At 37.7% G+C, this 22,863-nt stretch overlaps 1 protein-coding gene across 5 annotated transcripts in view; it reads right to left on the reverse strand.

The window, feature by feature from the left end:
• The window catches only part of TFDP2 (transcription factor Dp-2), a 171,714-nt gene that overhangs the window by 115,239 nt on the left and 33,612 nt on the right, over nucleotides 1-22,863 (reverse strand). For 4 of the 5 annotated variants that reach the window (XM_027091591.1, XM_027091589.1, XM_027091588.1 and 1 more), the window contains exons 2-3: nucleotides 17,263-17,377; nucleotides 9,194-9,260 (exon numbers count right to left, since the gene is read on the reverse strand). In XM_027091591.1, the coding sequence (XP_026947392.1) occupies nucleotides 9,194-9,260; nucleotides 17,263-17,277 (82 nt within the window). In that variant the 5' untranslated portion in view covers nucleotides 17,278-17,377. Of the gene's footprint in view, nucleotides 1-948; nucleotides 1,074-9,193; nucleotides 9,261-17,262; nucleotides 17,378-22,863 lie in introns of those variants that run through there. The other variant, XM_027091592.1, reaches the window with a different exon arrangement.

Below are 22,863 nucleotides of genomic sequence, written 5' to 3' on the forward strand. Positions count from 1 at the left end.
TGAAAACTTCTCTGTGAAAGATACTGTTTCTCTAACTACCAGATAAGGAATGTCAAGCCTTTGTGTATCCTTACAAGAAACATGATACGTGTGCTTGTTACGTCACTTCTTTTTAAACAAATGGTTATTCGGCACATTGTTCTGCACTTTGCTTTTGTTAATAATGTGTCTTTGTAGATCATTCCATACTTGTACATAGCTTTCTCACTCCCAATTTTACATCTGCACAGAACCCCATTACATGTATTGAACATAATCTATTTAGCCAGATCTTACTGATGGATTTACACTGTTGCCAATATTTTGCTATTACATACAATACTACAAAGATTAAATGTTATTTCCCAAATTTATAAACATATCAGTAGAATACATTCCTAAAACTGGAACCACTTGGTCAAAGGAAATGTGAATGTTAAATTAATAAATACTGTGAAATTGCTTCCCATAAAGGTTATGCTCCCACCAGCAGTATAAGAGAGCACATTATCCTACACCCTTGACAACAGTGTTTTACCAAACTTCTTAATACTCGCCAGCCTTATAGAGTGAAAAATGGTACTCAAGTGTAATTTTAAATTACATATGGTTTGTGAATGAGGTAGAGTGCCTTTTTATCTGTGTTAAGAACCATTAATATTTTTCGGTGAACTGTTTATTCATAAGTTTTGCCCATTTCCTAAAAATTGGATTGTTGGGTAGATTGTTCCTTTCATCACAATACAATATATCTCTTTGTCCCTTTAATAGCTTGAGGCTGTTAGTATATTTATTTAGTATCAATATTGTTTTGCTCATGGTACATCTTTGGCCATTTTTTTGTTTTTAATCTTCCTTAGATTCAAGACTTGTGAATATATTTTTAGTTCCAAAACAACTTTCTTGGTGTTCCAACTGTATCCTCTTGAGAGTTCCATTCTTCTTTCTTCCTGTCATGCTCTCTCTTACCTTTCCATTAGTTCTGCCTCCATAGGAGGAATCTGATTATCCAGGGATATTCCCTCTTTTGAGTTGCTGCATTCCTTTTAGTAGGTTGTCATTTCCATAGCTGTAGGCTACTGCAATCTCTTGGACAGTGCAGAACTGGCAGTGAGTAAAAGATACACATATTTTCAATCTGATGTGCAAGCAATGAAGGAGCTGGCAAGGTGGCACTGCTAGCTCTGCTGAGGACATAAAGGAGCAAGAGGAGGATACACGGCAGGGCTCATCTACCTGCAGAGACACAAGCAATTCAGCCCACAGCAGCTGCCTGAGAAACGCATACAGCTTACAGGCAAATATGGCCTCTTTCACATGCCAGAACCACCCAAAGATATAGCCCAAGAAACAGCATGTACCTCTCAGATAATGAAGGAATCCCTGACTTCAACAAAGGTTCCGCTGGGCTTTCAACACTAGAGATAATGAAGCCCTGAGTTACACTATCTTTTTCTTTCATTTAAAAAAATAATACAGGGCTTCCCTGGTGGTGCAGTGGTTAAGAATCTGTTTGCCAATGCAGGGGACATGGTTTCGATCCCTGGTCTGGGAAGATCCCACATGCCGCGGAGCAACTAAGCCCATGTGCCACAACTACTGAGCCTGCGCTCTAGAGCCCGTGAGCCACAACTACTGAGCCCACGAGCCACAACTACTGAACCCGAGAGCCACAACTACTGAAGCCCACACATCTAGAGCCCATGTTCTGCAATAAGAGAAGTCACCACGATGAGAGGCCCACACACTGCCATGAAGAGTAGACCCCGCTCGCCTCAACTAAAGAAAGCCCATGCGCAGCAACGAAGACCCAACACAGCCGGAAATAAATTTATAATAAAGTAAAATAAAATAAAAAATAATACACAATTACATGATTTATGACAAGGATATATGAATACTCAACTGCTTTCGAATCCTCTGCTACTCGCCTGGTTATGGCAGAATAAAATCATCTTCAGGCTTGTTCTTATTTTAATTAATTATGTAACTTTTAGACCTCCAACTCTTAGATAGATGCCCTAAGACAAAAAGCTCAGAAACCTTCCTCACTGAATACCTTAACACTTTGTTTCAAAAGGCATTCAAGGCAAGTTCCTTCTTTATACATTTCTCAAAGGTTAGATAAGTAAATATTTGCATTAAAAGTCTGGAAATGCTATGGCAAAACAAGCTCTTGCAGTTCAATATGTACTTAGTATGCAAAAGGGAAGGGAGGGGAGGGATAAATTAGGAGTTTGGGGTTAGCAGATACAAACTACTATATATAAAATAGATAAACAACAAGGTCCTACTGTATAGCACAGGGACCTATATTCAATAACTTGTAATAACCTATAATGGAAAATAATATGAAAAAGAATATATTTATATGTATAACTGAATCACTTTGATGTACACCAGAAACTAACACAATGTTGTAAATTAACTATATTTCAATAAAAAATAAACTTTTAAAAATTTACTGAATATATATAACTGCGCTAGATGCCAAGCTAGACTCTAAAGACAAAAATATGAAAAAAGACCCTGGGCTTCCCTGGTGGTGCAATGGTTAAGAATCCGTCTGCCAGTGCAGGGGACACAGGTTCGAGCCCTGGTCCAAGAAGATCCCACATGCCGCGGAGCAACTAAGCCCGCAAGCCACAACTACTGAGCCCACGTGCTGCAAGTACTGAAGCATGTGCTCCTAGAGCCCGTGCTCAGCAACAAGAGCCCGTGCTCACCACAACGAAGAGAAGCCCCCACTCGCCACAACTGGAGAAAGCCTGCACGCGGCAACTGAAGACCCAATGCAGCCAAAAATAAAGTAAATAAAATATAAATAAATTTATATATATAAAAAAAAGACGCTGTCCTTAAAGAGCTCAGAGTCTAGTAAAAAAAGAAAGGACAATCTTATAAAGAAACACAATATAATGTGATAAGGACAATCACAAAGTATCTACAGGGTCCAAAGGTTAACACAAAGGAGGCTCAGTAACAAGGAGGTACAGAGGAATTTGTGCTCAGCTAGATTTTAAAGCATAAACAGGAATTTGCCCAGTGGCCAAGGGAATTATAGGTAGAAGGAAAGACACGCATTCTTTCAACAAATTTCCAGTTTGGGACAGCTACTATGGAATAGTTACTTTGAAGTATCTATTCTACAGAAACAGTGATGAATAAGATAAAAAAGTCTCTGACTTCATGGAGTCAGGTGGGGACCAATAAGTAAATCAGTAAAATTAAAGTCCAGTGTGATAAATACTGCAATCAGGATAAGTAGAGAGTATTAGAGGCTTATGGGCCAAGTGGGTGTAAGACCTAAACTTAGATGCTAGGAATGAACAGAAATTAGCCAGGTGAAATGTATATCTATCAGGAATGAAGTGAGGATGCTGTCAGAGAGGTATGGCATTATAGGTACAGAGAAGAGAATACAGAAAGACAGACAGAGAGAGAGAGAGAGAGAGAGAGAGAGAGAGAAAAGGGAGGGGAGGGGAGGGGAGGGAGAAGAGGGACAGACAGACAAGAGAGAATGTAGTTCAGTGTAGCAGAAGCATAAATGTCTGAGACAAGGCTAAAGATGAAAGCAAGAACCATATCATGAAGGATCTTTTAAACTGGAGTTTGGACTTTATCTTGAGGGCAATAAGGAACAAAAAATGTTTTTTTAACTGGGGAAGACTTGTTCAGATTTGTGTTTGAGAAAAAGTATGTAGCTATAGTACAGTGAATGAAATAGAAAGACATAAAATCTCAAAGCAAGTAAAATAGCTACAGTAATCCAGGAAATAGTTTATCGTAGTCTGAACTAAGATAATAGCAGTGGAATAGAGAAAGCGGGTGGGGAGAACTGAGATATGTAGCTGGAATCAACAAGTCTTGTAAGTGATTTGACTGGGAGCAGAGAGGTCAAAAAAGGAGTCAAAGATGATGCTTCAGTTTCTGGTTTGGGCAAAGGGTGAAAGGTACTACTATACTATCCAGTAAGATAAAGAAAAGGGAAAGTAGGTTTTGAGAGGGTGAAATAATCACTTTAATTATGGACAGACTGAGTCTGAGATGCATATAAGTTACTCAAATGAAGGTGTCCCATAAGCAGTTAAATACACAAAAACTCAATACAAAGGTTTGGGCCGGAGGTACAGATTTGAGAATCAATCATACACAAAGTAAAAGCAGTGAGAATAGATGAAATTGCCTAGGGAAAATGTACAAGATGAGGAAAAAAAACTAAGACAAAAACCCCATGGAGGGCTTCCCTGGTGGCGCAGTGGTTGAGAGTCCGCCTGCCGATGCAGGGGACACGGGTTTGTGCCCCGGTCCGGGAGGATCCCACATGCCGCGGAGCGGCTGGGCCCGTGAGCCATGGCCGCTGAGCCTGCGCGTCCGGAGCCTGTGCTCCGCAACGGGAGAGGCCACAGCAGTGAGAGGCCCGCGTACCACAAAAAACAACAACAACAACAAAAAACCATGGAACACTAACATTTAGAAGACAAACAAAAGAAGAGCTAGGAGAGTAGACTGAAGGGAATGGCCAAAAAGGAAGATGAAAATATTAACAAGAGGAAAAGGAGTAAGCACTTAATGAATGCTTACTATGTGCTAGGGTTGTACTAAGTGATTTACGTGCACTACCTCATTTAATCCTTACATACCCTATGAGCAATTTACCATTATTATCTGCATCGTTATAGATGTGACATTTTGGCTTAGAGATCACCTTGCTCAGATTTACACATTTGGTGGAGTATAAGAAGTGCAACCAAGATTACACCCTCATCCTCCAGAGCCCTTGTTCTTAACCACTACACTGTACTGCTTCCTGTAAGACTGAAAAAGTGTGGTATCACAGACACAAAGAAAAACAGTGATTCAAAAAGAAAGACACCACCCTAGTAACGATGAGCTCGCTTAGCACCGAGACCTTGATTTCTAACAACATTCTCTATAAAAAGGAATCAGGACTCTTTCGGAAAATGGCTGATCTGAGGAATGGGCTGGAAATATGTCAAAGGGACACAGAAAAGCAACTGCACGCTCCCAAAGGCCATAGTCCTAACAATTTGAGCAAAAAAACTGAAGTAGTATTACACTATGACCCAGACTGTACATCAAATATCCATGAGTCCATACTGGTATAAAGAAAGAATTAACTAACTAAATAAATAAATGGGGGAGAAGAGACAATCTAGGGTGGAAGAATTCCAAACAAATCACGTAGATATTCACAACTCAAAGAAGTGGAGCAAACTCTCCACTCCTCAAGTGTGGGCTCCACATAATGAATTCCTTCCAAAGACTATGGTATGGAAAGGGGGAAGGGGTAGAGAGTGCCTTTACAGAGAGTGCCTTTACAGTAGAGAAACATGACAAACACTACATCAGCCAAGTGACCAAGGCTCACACCAATAATGATAAGTCATGTTGATACCCTTAATATGTTGTGATGAAAATGGCCCTTTATCTCTGTGGTCTTTCTCTCAAAAACCTATAACCCCAATCTAAGTATGAGAAAAACAATTAGAAAAATCCCAATTCAGGGACATTCTACAAAATACCTAACCAGTACACCTCAAAACTGTCAAGTTATTAAAAACATGGGAAGTCTGAGATACTGTCACAGCCAAAAGAAGCAAAGGATGCATGATCATGAAATGTAACATGGTATCCTGAATGCTCTCCTGGAACAGAAAAAGGACATTAGCTACAGACTAAGGAAGTCTGAATAAAGTATGAACTTGTATTCATTATAATGTATCAATACTGGCTCATTCATTATAAAATCTGTACTAGAATAATGTAGGATGTCAACAGTAGGGAAACTGAGTGAGGGGTTTATGAGACCTCTCTGTACTATTTCTGTGATTTCTCTATAAACCTAAAACTGTTCTAAAATTAAAAGGTTATTTTTAAAGGGTGGGGGGCACATTAACTGTGCCAAAAGCTGATAAACCGAAAACAAAAAAAGACAAAATCAAGGGCAGTTTCAATGGATTAATGGAGTCAAAAGCCAGATTACATTGGGCAGAGAAGTGAATGAAAGCTGAGAATGGGACTGTAAGTGTATAGCTTCTTTCAAGAAGTCTGATAATGTTGGGGAAAACAAATGAGGGCTGGAAGGACAGATTAAGTTGAAGAAAATGTTTTTTGTTTAAATCAAGGTATAATTCACATACCCAAAAATTCACTGATTTCCAGTATATACACAAGGTTATATAGCTACAACCACTATTTCCAGAACCTTTTCATGACTTCAAAAAGAAATGGTAAAATTAAAGAAGGCTTACACAAATTGAATATGTTCATAAATAAGAAGACATAGCATTGTTAAGATGTCAATAAAACCAAAGTGAGTTAGAGATTCAATGCAATCTCTATCAAAAATCTAACAGCCTGGGCTTCCCTGGTGGCACAGTGGTTAAGAATCCGCCTGCCAATGCAGGGGACACGGGTTTGAGCCCTGGTCCGGGAAGATCCCACATGCCGCTGAGCAACTAAGCCCGTGTGCCACAACTACTGAGCCTGCGCTCTAGAGCTCGCGAGGCACAACTACTGAAGCCCGTGTGCCACAACTACTGAAGCCCACACGCCTAGAGCCTGTGCTCTGCAACAAGAGAAGCCACCACAATGAGAAGCCTGTGCCCCGCAACAAAGAGTAGCCCCCACTCACTGCAACTAGAGAAAGCCCGCGTGCAGCAGCGAAGACCCAATGCAGCCAAAAGTTAATGAATAAATAAATAAATTTTTTTAAAAAATCTAACAGCCTTTTCCACAGAAATGGGAAATGTAATCTTCAAATTCATGCGGAATTGCAAGAGATCCTAAATAGCCAAAACAATCTCAAAGAAGAATAAAGTAGGAGGACTCACACCTTTTGACTTTGAAACATACTACAAAACTACAGTAATTAAAACATTATGGTATTGATATATGGACAGACATATAGACCAATGCAATAGAATAAAAAGTCCAGAAGTAAATCCTCACATATATGGCCAACTGATTTTTGACAGGGGTGCTAAGACCATTCGATGGTCAAAGGACAGTCTTTTTGACAAATGGTACTGGGAAAACTGGATATCCTTATGTCAGTTTGACCCTGACTTTGTATCATATACAAAAATTAACTCAAAATGGATCAAAGACCTAAACCAAAGAGCTAAAACTTTAAAATTCATGGAAGAAAACATTGGGGAAAATTTTCGTGACACTGGATTTGGCAACCACTAAATGGAAATGACACCAAAATCACAGGCAATAGTAGAAAAAATAGATTAACTGGACTTCATCAAAACAAAGAAGTTTTGCACATCAAAGGATACTATCAAGGAAGCAAAAAGACAACCTGATGAATGGGAGAAAATTTTTGCAAATCATTTATCTCATAAGGAATTAATATCCAGAACATAAAAACTTCTAGAACTCAACAACAAAGAACAAAAAATCCAATTCAAAAACGGGCAAAAGACTTGAGTAGACATTTCTTTAAAGAAGATATATGAATAGCAAATAAGCACATGAAAATACGTTCAATATTACTAGTCATTAGGGAAATGCAAATCAAAACCACAATAAGATATCACTTCACACCTATAACGATGGCTATAATAAGTTAAGTGTTGGCAAGAACACTGTGACGAAACTGGAACCCTTGTGCACTGTTGATGGGAATGTAAAATGGTACAGCTGCTGTAAAAATCGAAATGGCAATTCCTCAAAAAATTAAAAATAATTCTGTTATTTGACCCATATGACATATGACCCAGCAATTCCACTTTTGGACTATATCCGAAAGAACTAAATCAGGGTCTCAAAAAGATATCTGTACTCCCAGTTCACAGCAGCATCACTCACAATAGCTAAAATATGGAAGCAACCCATGTGTCCACTGATGGATGAATGGATAAGCAAAATGTGGTACATACTTAAAATGGAATGGTATCCAGCCTTAAAAAGGAAGGGAATTCGGCCATATGCTACCCCATGGGTGAAACTTGAGGACACTAAGCAAAATAAGCCAGTCACAAAAAGACAAATACTGTATAATTCTACTTATATGAGGTACGTAGAGTAGTGAAAATCATAGATACAGAAAGTAGAATGGTTCTTGCCAGAGGTTTAAAGGAGGAGGAGAAAATAGGAAATTGTTTAATGGGTGTAGAATTTTAGTTTTGCAAGATGAAGAGTTACAGATATGAATGGTGTTGATGGTTGCACAATATGAATGTACTTAAATGCCACCAAACTGTACACTTAAAAATGGTTGAAGTGGTAAATTTTATGTTATGTGTGTTTTACCACAATTTTAAAAAACTGGGGAAAAAATGACAAGCATCAAGGCTTCAAGTATCTCTTTCATTGCTTCATAATACATTTTAATTCTTAGAATACTTCTACAGACCATTTCTACTCTTAAACTAGCAATTTTTATACTGAAATACAGATTTCTCTAGCCTTCTCTCCACCTTAGACATACATAGCCCACCTTAGACATAAAGCCTTTGAGGAAGCTGATGTTTCTCTCATAGCTATCTGTATTGTAACAGTAGACACTTTTGTTTTTACCTTTATATATGTATAATGGAAAAATTTAAACATATACAAAGGAAGAGAGACAAGAATAATGAAACCCCGTATAACTATTACCCAGCTTAAACCATTAACCAACTCACAGAGAATTCTGTTTTATCTATAATTCCACTCACTTTACTCTTCTTCCCTCACTGGATTATTCTGAAGCCAATCCCAAACACCATATCATTTCAACCATAAAGATTTCAGATGTTATTTCTACATACTAAAAGATACTGTTGAAAGATATATGGTGAAAGATACTGACAAGTGTCCTGCACAAATTCTTGTATGGATGGATCAGATTTCTGATATAAGCATTCTCCCAGTAAACCATCTACTTTACACAAAGGAATTACATATATATTCATTCATTCTACTGTATTCCTTAAAAGTTAAACCACTAGCAAATAGGGTCTCTCAAAACTCTCTCCCTCTCTCTCTCTCTCTCTCTCTCTCCCCCCCCCCACCTCTCAGAGGTAACTGACTTTTATATGATAAAAGTTCTTTGGAATATGACAGTTCTTTGGACTATAACACAGTAATATTATATAATTATTATACATAAAGTAATTCTTCATTTAACTGTTTATTTTATATAGCAAATGCAATAAAACTAGCTCAATGCAGAAAATTTTTATTCAACTGTCCTTACCTTTTGTTGGACTGAGATTCTGATCTATAAATCCTCTTAATTCTGCATTTGTAGAAGTCAAACCAACCTGAATAAAACAGTTTAAAAAATTATACATAGGATCTTAAATAATATGTGATCACTTAATAAGCTATTATTAATAACCTTCCACCAGAGGTCCATATCAAATATTATACATTGTCACATAAAGATGAGTTAATGATATCAACTATAGGAGCTGGATTAAAACATTGTCATTTTGCTTGAAATGGGAAAAATAATGCACTGTCCAGATCAAGATAAAAATTAATGAAATAATGTTACTTATGAGCAGATGTGAGATCTACAGATTTCACTGATGGTTTTTTTTTGAAAGCAAGTAATCTGGCAACCATGAAGTTTGCAAAAGATATACCAAAATTCCACCCTCATTGCTGCCCCTAATTTTTACTGTTCACAATCACTGTATATAATGCTTTTAAACATTATGACCTGTAATGGACCAAATAAAGACCATTAATACCATAACGCAGACATGAGGTCCACTGGCCTTGGGTTCATCCTGCAGTTCATCAAGCCCACTATGTGTATGGCCGTGGTCAAGTCACACAAGCTCTCTATATCTCGGTCTCCTCGTCCATAAATTAGAGGCCGCTAAAGGTGCTTACCAATTCAGGTTGTTAGAAAGATTAAGAAAAAGAATTCATGTAAAGCACAGGGCTTGGCACAAAGTGCTCCATCCATTTTAATGTTCATTACTGTTTGTAAGATACTTGAGGGACTACCTAAAGCAAGTGTGTTCATAAATTCTCCTTTAGACAATATATTTCTTTTAATGTGATGTCTACTGGACTACTTGGAATCATAAGCTGAATATGGTAGTATCAGCAAGCAGAGTTTTAAAATTTCATTATAGATAGAGCCAGCAGGAAAAAACCCTCTATTTTTAAAAACTTGTCACAAAGCAAGTATCCAATAAATGGTTCTACTGTTACTACTGTATTATTGTTTTAATCCTTGTAGATTTGTAACCTTGAAACATCCACGCTAATTTGGTACCCCAAACATCCCCTCAAAGTACTAACACACCGAAAGGATTTTAAGGCACACGTAGTTCTGCAAGTTTGTATCTGTGTACTTGCTTTATGTTTTTAAACTATCCACTGCTTTAACACTGTATATTCTTCAAAACCACTCATTTGATACTTTATAATTTCATAATATAAGAGCTAATTATTTCATTATTTAGGAATTCAGATGTTCTACTAACAGCTATTTCTTTTTTTCAAGAGATGCTACCAGAAATATTTCTACATATCGCTCACATCATAGAAAAGTAATTCTGATGCAAACCTATGTCTGGCATCTCATATTAAATTTTTATGGAAGCGGCTGAAGACAGAGGCATCTAAAACATAGCCTCTTAATTCTATGTAGATAATGGTGCAGATCCTTAATTCTGTCTAGCTTCTCATAAGTATTCTATGAGAAGTAAACCTTTTGCAACACAATTTCCAACAAAATACCACTGCATGGATTTCCAGAGCTGCTCACAAATACTAACGTTAAGCGTTCAATTTGTAAATGCCAAGAGTTTACTGTGATCACTAACATGCCTCTCCTTTTTAAGCTCTTCTACTACAAAAAAAGAGAAAGGCGAAATGTTTGTTGGTGCTCTACTGTACACAGAAAGCAAAGAAGGCAAAGACAGCCTTTAATATATTCCATGCTTCATACAATGTGATTATTTAATACATTACAATAACTTCAAAAGTATCCGTTTATACCTTTTTGTTATTATACAAAGATAACGGCAAAAACCTCAACCAAAACCACATATTCACAGGCGAGAGTTCAGTTACTGGATTACTGTTACATTTAAACACCTGCTCTTACTGTTTAACTTTTGCTGCTTCTAAGTGAAGTAGCAAACGAATTAGGAAATGTTTTAAGCAGCTGTACACCTGCACCTTAGTGAACAACAGGTTATACCCCAAAAAGATAAAAGTCAATTGTAAATCAATAGTGTGTGTACTTTTGGTCTAATGGATGGAGGGGAGGTGTTTGTATTCAGAGCTTAAATAAATACTACTAAAATTTATTTAATTAAAACTTCAAAAATGTATTAATTTCTGCTTTCATAAACACTGTATAGTTTAAAGATTCAAAGAAAAAGTAGATATGCAAGTAGAAAAGGTTGGGTAGGAAAGGCATTTAAAAATATTAGCTATTCTTTCTTTATTCTGTCCATTTAAAAAGGATCTTTCTATATAATGTTTCTCAGATCAAGAGAAAAAAGTAAACTGATTTTATATAAAATTTTTCATCTAATAAGATCCTGAGAAAAGTTTTCTATCAGGATATTCAAACACTGTGTTGCATACTGTAAGCAGTCACTAAATGTCTATTGAATAAAAAATATCCAAAGCCCAAATGTTAAGAGTCAAACGATATTCCCCAATAACAGCATTATAATTTCACTGATCTTTAACATTTCAGACTGATATAACTGAAAGATTCAAAGCAAGATTGTCTGTGGTCAAAGTTCAGCTCTACCATTCATTCACAAGCAAGGTATTCTTAGAACAGTCACTGCAAAATGAGAATGACAATACACATGTGTACAACTCAGACAGCTCTTTAGACCAAATTAAATAATTATGTGAACATGTTTGTTAATGGCAAAGCAATATTCAAGTTTGGGTAGTTAATTCAAAGGGCAATGGCCTTACTACTTCAACACTGACCTAGACAATTCATAAGAGAGACACAAATGACCAATAAACACAGAGAATACCAATTTGACCTAACTAACAATTAGAGAAATGTAGTAAATTACATACCATTTTTTTGCTGATTAGATTGACCAAGATTAGAAAGAAAATAAAGGGAAATGGCACTCTCATACACCACCGGTGAATATGTAAATTGGTGCAACCTTTCTGAAATGCAATTTAGCAATATGAATCAAGAGTCCAAAAAGTACATACTCTTTGGGCCAGTAATTTCATAAGACTTTTGTTTCATGGAAATAATCCAATGAGTAAACAAAAATAAACAAAAAGTTAAAAAAAAAGAGAAAAAATGGAAATAACGGCCAATATTAGGAAACTAGTGTAATGTCCATAGAATAGATAACATAAAAGAGCAATTTAACATGATGTTACAGAGTTATCAAGACAATAAAAGGTTTTCATCATAGAGACTAAGCTAAATAGTAGGTTACAAAACAGTCTGGCCTCATTTTTATTAAAAAAATATAGTATACATAGATTTTGGTGTATATATATATATATTTGTGTATATGCCAGATGTGTTCTTAGGCAGAATTTTGCTGATAATCTCTAGGCTAGTTTCTTTTCTTTATCTGTACTTTCTAATTTTTCTGTAATGAGTATTATGGCTTACATATTGTTAAAAGATTCTTTGACAAGGCAAAAAATAACACCTCAAAGCATCTTTCAAATTCTTTATTGTATACTAAGTGAACTTAAGTGAGAACACATCTCCATTTTTGGAGATACTAGAAGAGTATCACTGGATACTAGATACTACCTGATAACAATTTTGTCCCAGATACAATGAATCAGCTCTGCAGAACTTCCTTTTGCAAGATGAAACATCCCACACTCCCTGCAGTTCTGGTAGGGCTGTTCATCTTGGAGCCTCAAATGTGCTATGACAATAGGAGTGGACCCATGACTCACAGTGAAGCAGCAAACCACTTATGGTACCCTACTTCCTTCTCTACTTGTCTAAGCGTGTGGGCCAAGCAGAGTTAACCAAAGCTCCTCCATGGAATTTGAAATATAAATACTAAAAAAGAAAAGTTCCCTCTCTTCTTCTGAGAGAAGCATTATAAGGCCAATGTAGGCTATTATGCCACAATATAGAGCCAAGAGTTGGAAAAAGGGAGGCAGAGCCCTGATGCCTATCATTTCCCTGAACCCGGTTGTATTTGAAGCCAGAGTACTCCAGACTTTTCAGTTATGCCAATCAACACATTCCACGTTTTGCCTTAAGTGATTCTGAATAGGGTTTCTAACACCTGCAACCATAAGAGACCTAGGATGGCATGGCTGAGGCAAAACTAACGTTTCACAAAAAACTGTTCTCATAAGAGAAATGCAAAATGAGAAACAGGAACTGAAGATGCAAATATTTGAACATATGTTTAATAATGCTTCCACAGGGCTTCCCTGGTGGCGCAGTGGTTGAGAGTCCGCCTGCCGATGCAGGGGACACGGGTTCGTGCCACGGTCCGGGAGGATCCTACGTGCCGCGGAGCGGCTGGGCCCGTGAGCCCAGCACGTCCAGAGCCTGTGCTCCGCAACGGGAGAGGCCACAACAGTGAGAGGCCCACATACCGCAAAAATAACAATAATAATAATAATTCTTCCATAAAATCTGCGCAATCTCTTCTATATCTAAGAGTCACTTTTCAGCGGCATGTGACACAATTATCACTCCACCCCCACTTCCTGAAACACCGTCTTCACTTGGCTTCCACATCATCAGGGTAACGTTCTTTCCTTCCTTTCTGTCCATTCCTTCAGTGTCCTTTGCTGCCTCTCCTCCTCCCCAGTTGTTGGATATTCCCTGCATTCAGACCTTGGTCCTTATGTATTCTCTAGCCACGCATGAACTATATAATCTCATGGAATCATACTGCTTTAAAATAATCAATCTAATATGAAATGACTCCAAAATTTTTATATGCAGCCCCAAGCTTTCCCCTGAGCTCCAGAGTCATTATTAATCATTATATTAACTGCCTGGTCAATATCTCCACCTGGATGTTTTCATGGTCCCTCAACTTTAATATATTCAAAACAATTTTTGAGTTTGCCACAAAATCCTGCACTTCCCCAAGGGTTCCTCTTCTCATTAAACCGCAAAGGCACTTACCCAGTTACACAAGCCAAATGCTGAGAAATCTTTAACCTCTTCCCTGTCCCCATATCCTAATTACTCAATAAGTCCTGGTGGCTGTCCCTTCAAATACATCTTAGATTCAACTACTTTTCCCCAACTCTAATATCATTACCCCAGCTCAAGTCACCATACTCTGATGTCTGAACTACTGGGACAAGTACCAAATGAGTTCCCCACTTCTACTATGCCCCTCTGCAGTCTATTCACTCAGCAGCCAGACAAGCTTTTGAAAATGCTAAGTCAGGACATGAAACCATCCTCAAAACCTCCAATAGCTCCCCACTGACATTTAAAACACACGCTGCTCACCCCAGTGTTTGAGGCTCCCCATGACCTGGAGCCTCGCACTCTCCCCGGCTTAATTACTCTGTTCCGTCTTATCAACTGGTCCTTTGCTGCTCTTTGAACAGCCTCACTTTCTCCGGACTCTACCTGGAATGCTCTTTCCCCAGATATTCACATGGCTGGCTCCTTCTTCTTGCACTGAGACTGAAGAGCATTCTTCTGTCTAAACATCATTTCCTTAAAGAGGACTCTTCTGAACACCTCGTTGAAAGAGATCTCCCTCATCGCTGTCACTTTCTCTCCTCTTACCCTGTTTTATTTTTCTTCATAACTGTTATCGTTATCTGACATTATATATTTACCATCTTCTCTCACTACACTATAAACCCCAAGAAGGTAGGAGCCCGGAACAGCGTCAGACACATCTATTTGTTGGAGAGAGATAGGGAGGGGGGAGATGAGAACGAGTTGTTCATGGTATTGTAAACTGGTATGAGCCTTCCCGTAAGTACCTCGACAAAATATATTAAAAGTCACAAAAATGTTCTTATCTACTGCAGAATGGCTAGCGAACTTGATTAGATGTTTAGCCTATTTCAATTCTTTCCCACATGCTTCAGCCCAGTCTGAGGCCTGACCTCTCCATGTCCCCAACTCCAAGGAATCCGAAGAGGGTGAGCTCATGACGTAGCCCTTTCCCCCTAGGTTGCTGTAGCGGAAAGAGAAACTGTTTGCATACTCTTTGATTACTTCCAAATATACAAATGAAATAATGGGAGAATAGTTACCACTGGTTCAAATGCTTTGTTACTTTAGGGAAACAACTTTTAATATGGCAAACTGTACATATGGCTAGGAAGATTTAAGGTACATTTTTAAGCCAAAATATACTTGCTACTTGAATGTTGACCATCTTGTTGCTCAGGATAACTTTTATATTCTCTTTTTTCTAGAGGAGGGAAAATCAAGGAAATATCCTGGAAGAAAATTCCCAATACACAGACTAAAAATTTGCTTCTTCTTTTCCCCAGACAGCACTTAAACGAATATATACAAGAGCCATAGATTAAAACAGACTACTCTTAATGGATAAAGAAGATGTGGTACATATACCACACGAACGAAATGAAATTGGGTCATTTGTAGAGACGTGGGTGGACCTAGAGACTGTCATACAGAGTAAGTCAGAAAGCGAAAAACAAATATCATATATTAACCCATATGTGTGGAATCTAGAAAAATGGTACAGATGAACCGGTTTGCAAGGCAGAAATAGAGACACAGATGTAGAGAACAAACGTATGGACACCAAGGGGGGAAAGCTGGAACTGTGAGATTGGGATTGACAATATATACACTAATATGTATAAAACAGATAAATAATGAGAACCCGCTGTATAGCACAGGGAACTCAACACCACTTCGCTGTACAGTAGAAACTAACGCAACACTGTAAAACAAATGTACCCCAATGAAAAAAAATTTTTAAAAAGCAGACTACTCCTGATAATTTATGCTAAAATAATTAATTAGATGATAATGAACCAAAGTCTATATCTGCTTATAGCTACTCCTGTGTGTTAAAAGCAAGGTCAATAATGGGGAAAATAGAGATAAGTAATCAGGGTGTTTTTTGGGGTTTTGGCTGTTTTTTGTTTGTTTGTTTGTTTTTGATGCTCTTCTTTAAATGTATGATGGGTAGTATCTGGAACTATCTGTCTGGCTCACAAGATCTTTTTATACAATGTAACACTTGCCTCTGGTCACAACTAGCCAAACTACTAGCAGATATCAGGCTGGAGTAGTGCCAGAGGTCCTTCCCAAGGAGTCTGAAATTAGAACTGACAGAGGCAGACAGGATTTGTCGGGCTGCCTGCCCCCATTTCCCTCACCCCTCTCTCTCTCTCTCTCTCTCTCTCTCTCTCTCTCTCTCTCTCTGAATAGGCTGGTACTGTAACAAGCAGATCAAGATGCTGACTGAGAACTGAGGAAGATGCTTTGCAGAGAGACAGAGAGTAATGAAGCCAATGCACAGAAACAAATAGAGATGACAAATGGAAACCAAATACTGCTTCGATTCCTGGTAGATTTCAAGTTTCTGGACCCAGATCTTTCTGAGGACCCACTAAATTCCTTCTCTTGAATTCCCTGAGACATCCGGTATCTTTATAATAAATTCCCTTTTTGTTTAAGGTAGCCCAAGCTGGTTTCTGTTACCTGTAATCAAATATTCCAACAAAATCTGGGAACAGTAATTATAATAAATTATTTCCCTATATGTTGTAGTATTTCTTTTCTGGCATAATCCTTCACCATGACTGGAAATAAATCCATTGATACAGGGTGATAATAAGAATGTAACTTGAAAGGAAGTAGATTCAGAAGTGAGAGCCTTAAGCAAAAGAAAAACAGAAATAACTTCTCCAAAAAAGCTAAGTCTCATGTTCCCTCAGAAATCATCTCATGGAGGACAGCAAGCTTCTTCTGAATAACATCTGACTGTACACACTTCCAAGAGTAAACCCAAAAGAAAAAATGTGAGCCAAAGAAAACAGTGATTTTTCTCAATAATGCCAAGTAAGTCTCCAGCAAGCACCAAAACAAATTTATCACAGCACACAAAACAGGAGGGGTGGGGGAGTGGGAAACCTTCTGGAGATAGCAATTTTGCAGCTGTTGAGATGGAGCAACCTGGCACAATATTCAACAGTGTTAAAGTTTACTATCTCATTCTTTGCAGGAACAAAAACAGTGATCAACTAATGCCCGTAAACTGAATTTCATTAATCAGAATGACAAAGCAAATATGCATACGAAAAAGTACAACTCATTTTTTAAATACTTACATTTAAAAATTTACAGATACTTACATTTTTTGCCGTCATGTCAAATTGTATTCAATTTAAAATTCTGTAAAGCCATTAAAAAACAAAAAACCAAAAGAAAACAAAAAACTTCGTCTTCAATATTCTTTAAAAGAACATCCTGTTAAAGGGAAAAAAGGGAATAATAATGTAATAATAATAATAAGCAACATTTATGTCATATTTACTATGTGGCATGCATTCTTCTTTAAATTATCTAAATTAACCCTCACAACAACACTGTGAGATAGGTACCATTCTAACTGTCATTTTCCAGATAAAAATTGAGATTTAGAGATGTTAAATAATTTGACCAAATCAACTCAGCCAAGAAGTGACAAAGACTGGGCTTTGAAATATTATACCGTGCTGTTTTAGATACTCCACTGAAAGCAACACCAGGGCTTCTTGGAGAAACAGCCACTCCCAGCACTGGGCAGGTAATGTATAAGATAAACCTAGAACAGTGTGTTGTACCTAAAGTAAGTATGGGCTCGAAAAAATGATGGAGACCTATGAAAAGTATACAGGAGCCAGCTTAAACGGTCTACAACTTAAAGGGACAACTTAAGCCAGTTTAAAGGGGCAATTAAGCACCTAAGTATATACTGATAGCAACAGACTAGAACAGATTCTAAACCCATTAAATAATAATCCAGGAGTCCATACTGATAGAAACAGATAACGAGGAGGAAGGGAAAGCTCTTCTCTGCAATACAATGCCAACTAATATGTATAAAGAAATGAAGCAGTTAGAAAACTACCGATTTGTAAACACTGTGATATTAATGGATTGGGCAAGAATCACCAAAAGATGCTAAAACTAGTAGATGAAAGTTGGTGAGCAAAAGGATATTTACATAGTCTTGAAATATTTCCCTACAAAATACCTCTTAATTCCAATTTTACAGTGCAGAAACCTGGCACATACCACTTCATCCAAGGTGATCAAAGCTACCAAATGACAACCAACAATGAGACAAACCAACATCATGCATCTCCTCAAGTGCACTGCAATGGATACAGTATCCCTTCTGAGGTATTTCCCAAAACGTATAATCTAAATCTAATCATGAGGCAGCAACTGAGAAATTCAAATTGAGAGACATTCTATGAAATAATGGCCCGAGTTCTTAAAAAAAATTAGAATCATGAAAGACAAAGGAGGCTTAAAGAAACAGTCCAGATTTTAAAAGACTAAAGTCATATGAAAATTAAATTTAATGCATGATCCCGGACTGGATTCTGAACCACAAAAAATAATTGCTATGAAGACCAAGGGCAATTGGAGAAATCAAAACATGGTCCACAGGCTAGATAACTGTATTGTTTCATTTCTTGCTTTTGATCAGAGGATTGTGCTCTTTTTTTTAAGTAAATGTCCTCATTCTTAGAAAAAATATACCAAAATATTTAGTAGTGAAAGGGTATGATAGGAGCTACTTACTTTCAAATGATGAAAAAAAAATATAATCTCTATATATGGAGAAAGTGGGAGTGATAAAGCATATGTGGCAAAATGTTGACAATTGGTGAATCTGGGTGAAGGGTACTCAGGAGGTCTCTGCCCTATTTCTGCCACTTTTATTTTAAAATTATTTCAAAATTGGGCTTCCGTGGTGGCGCACTGGTAGCGAGTCCGCCTGCCGATGCAGGGGACGCGGGTTCGTGCCCCGGTCCGGGAAGATCCCACATGCCGCGTAGCGGCTGGGCCCGTGAGCCATGGCCGCTGAGCCTGCATGTCCGGAGCCTGTGCTCTGCAACGGGAGAGACCACAACAGTGAGAGGCCCGCGTACCGCAAAAAAAAAAAAAAAAAAAATTCCAAATTAAAACTTTTATAAGACATTCAAGGGGAAGGATAAAATAAAATTTCACTTCAAAAAGGCCATAAATAATAGGGGCTTAAAGAAATGGAGGCTCCATATGTCCGCCTTCTCTGCTAGAATTTGAATCTACAAGTCAAACTGTTGGGGGTTGGGGGGGTGGGGAGATGGTTTTACTTTTCAGTAAAGCAATGTAATTTTTCAATGATAAAGAAAACATATATTTAAAAACCCAAGCAAGACCTGAACTACGACTGTGATTTTTGCTTTCCCACTGTAGCTGCAGATCTGTTCACGTCTGTCATGACCTAATATGAAAATCAAGTTCCCACAATGGAACTGCTTCACATTTATCAGTTATTTGTTATGTCCTCTTCAGTGTTACAAATATGACGTAAATAATAAAGCACAAGTTCATGACATCCCATTCACCAAACTACCTGACATATTCACACTAAGGAATTTAAGGCTAAAATGTAAGTATTGCATTTTGAAGATTAATATTTTAAGCAAGTTTAATATATCTACATAAAACTCTGTAGCTAACAGATATGAAACATCTCTTTAAGCACAGACTTACAAAATTTGTCCACATACAAAATCACCAACGGAGTAGCAACAAATTTCAGAGACAATATTATACAGATTATGGTCTCTGACCACAATGAAATTAAATTAGGAGTCATTTTTTTCTAAAGTTGTATATTTAGAAAATAAAACTATAGCATGGCTAAAACAATCCATGAATTAGAGAAGGAAATTTAAAATGTTTAGAACTGAATGACAATGAAAACAATAATAAAAAAAGGTAAAGTGCAGCTGAAATAGTACTTAGATGTAAATTTACACTTCACTTCATTCATTAAGTAATCAACTTAAAAGCTTTTTAAAAGATCAGTGGGAACTCAAAGAAAGAAGAAAAGAAACAGAAGAGTAAGAATTAATGAAATAGGGGGCTTCCCTGATGGTGCAGTGGTTAAGAATCTGCCTGCCAATGCAGGGGACACGGGTTCGATTCCTGGTCCGGGAAGATCCCACATGCCGAGGAGCAACTATGCCTGTGCACCCCAACTACTGAGCCTGCGCTCCAGAGCCCGCGAGCCACAACTACTGAGCCCACGTGCCACAACTACTGAAGCCCACGTGCCTAGAGCCATGCTCCGCAACAAGAGAAGCCACCGCAATTAGAAGCCCGCGCACCGCAAAGAAGAGTAGCCCCCGCTCACCGCAACTAGAGAAAGCCTGTGCACAGCAATGAAGACCCAACACAGCCATAAATAAATTAATTTTTAAAAAAAAGAATTAATGAAATAGGAAAAAAAAATTAAAAGAACAACTGGTTCTAAGTGTCCTGCTTGAAGTAGACATATAATAAGCAGCAGTGTAGCAGAGTGAAAAGAGCATGATTTTTCTTTTTTTAACTTAGGCTCAGTCTGAGCTCTGACACTTATTAGCTGTGTGACCTTGAACAAGTGACTTAACCTCTTTGAGCTTCAGTGTCCTCATTTGAAAAATAGGTATACAGAGTTTTTCAGGGTTATATTAGTGAAACAGGAGGGAAGGGGGCAGGGCACAACCTTTGAAAGAACGACATAGCCCTTGAGGTTACGACATAAAACAGGTTAGAACCAATTAGGTCCAAGAGGGCAGAAGATCGACTTCCAGGAGACCTTGAGCCTCATTACAGGCCCACTGTAATACATTAGCATATGCTAAGCGACACACCCACAGGCGCCATGACAGTTCCGAGGCCAACCATAAAAGGCCAAGAAGTGGACAGTAGTGGCCCAATTCCTGGAAATCTCCATCCCTTCTCCTAGAGAGGTGGAATAATCCTCCCACTCGTTAGGCTATGAAATTACTCAGCCCATAAAACCTAACCACTCCATATTTTGGGGCCTCTTGCCTTCTGAGATGGCCCACACTCTGTCTGTGGAGTGTGTTTTCCCCAGGACCATTCTCACCTTTTCAGACAGACCACATTCAGTTTTCGGAATGTGTATCTCTCTAAATAAATCCACTTCTTACCTATCACTTTGCCTCTCACTAAATTCTTTCTGTGACGAGACATAAAGAACCTGCGCTTCATTACATCCTGAGACAAGATGTGTGATCTCAATTAAAAGACAGTGGGTTCAAGTCCCAGTCTGGGTTTTGGCTGGGTTTGAGTCTCAACTTGTGGGTTCAAGTCCCAATCTGGGACTCAAGTCCCATCTGAGTTGTGCTGTTTCATTAGGAGTAAGTTAGATACATTGTGTCAAAGTGAAAAGCAACTGTATCACCCAAGGCAGTGTAACAAATGTCCTCCAATTTATAAATACATAAAAACCGAACACTCCAAACAGCCAAAAAAAATCAGTTTTAAATATTTTTTAGATGGTCTTATGACCTATTGAAATATAGTTATAACAACAACAAAATAGACTCTTTTCTACCCAAAGTACTTGCTAAATTTTAGAAACCTGCTGTATCTACCTAAGGCAGATCCTGTTGCCTACCCAGTATCATTTTCCTCCTCTTCCTTAGGAGAAGCTGAAGGTAGTAATATGCCCAACTGAAACTACTACATTCTGTCTCCCCCTCAGATGGGTTGACCATGACATAATTCTAGCCAATGAAATATAAGCAGACCATCACTGGGCTGGGCTACTAGATTCAGCTAGTAAATGCCGTTTTCCCCCCTCCCCATTTCTTCGTTTCCAGAGTATGCTTGTAATGGCTAGTGCTCCTTGTTTCCATGCATCTGCTTCCTTATTATACTCAGTGTTCAGTATGGGATTATATTTCCTAAGGGCCAGGTTGTTGAGTGACACTGTTACTCATGCAAACAAGAAGAAATTAACAGGGTGTTACTATTTCAACACACTGTAACAGGAGGCAACCAATAAAAATACTTTGTAGTCACATTAACTGAGCTTAATAAGACAAAACACAATTTTGTTTAGTATTCCCTTCGTATCTTCTCACCAAAGATAAGCATAAACTGCAACCTCTAAATGTTACCTAAATGATAAAAGTTTGAAATAGAGCCAAAGTACATGAATATTTTGAGCACATTTACATTAATAACTCTGTGCCTCAATCTCTTCATCTACAAAATAGTATTAGTACATCTACTTAATTAAATGAGTCAAGACTTGGAAAATAATTAGGACACTGCCTAGCAAAAGGTAATCAATGTTAAAGAAAAAAGTGGTTCACTGACTCATGACAAATTAAGGTTTCTTCCTCCAAAATAAATAATACTTAATTCACATGTAGTTTAAGTGATAAATACATTTAAATGTGGTAAAATGCTATTACATTTAAATCCAAGTTTACAATGCTATTACATTTAAATCCAAGTTTAAAGGAGAAAAAACAAGTGTTTAACTGTGGTTAAGAAAAACTCATCTAAAATTAACAAGAGTCGGCAATAACTTCCTTCATTAATTTATCTATCTATCCAGCATTTACTGAATACCCACTATGGGCAAAACACGAATCCAGGTACTGGAGACGTCCTAGTAGATGACAGAAACAGGAAGCATAAACCTTCAAGTGTAATTTAAATGATATAAAATGACATTAAGATAAATGTTATAAAAAGAAATGGGATTGCAACAGACATCTTCATTCAATTAAAAATGAAAAGTATGCTGTACAGGCTTTGAGTGATAGCCTATAACCTTTTAATTAAAAATATACATTTCTAAGTATTTTTAAAGCTTTTATCTTTCTTTTACACTGTCTTCATTTGCAGTATATGACTTAAATCAAGGGCCTAGAAAGTAAATAAGTGCA

This window comes from Aethalodelphis obliquidens, unplaced genomic scaffold (genome assembly GCF_003676395.1).
Source record: "Aethalodelphis obliquidens isolate GAN/ISIS:26980383/991018 unplaced genomic scaffold, ASM367639v1 scaffold72, whole genome shotgun sequence".
NCBI classification, from domain to species: Eukaryota; Metazoa; Chordata; class Mammalia; order Artiodactyla; family Delphinidae; genus Aethalodelphis; species Aethalodelphis obliquidens.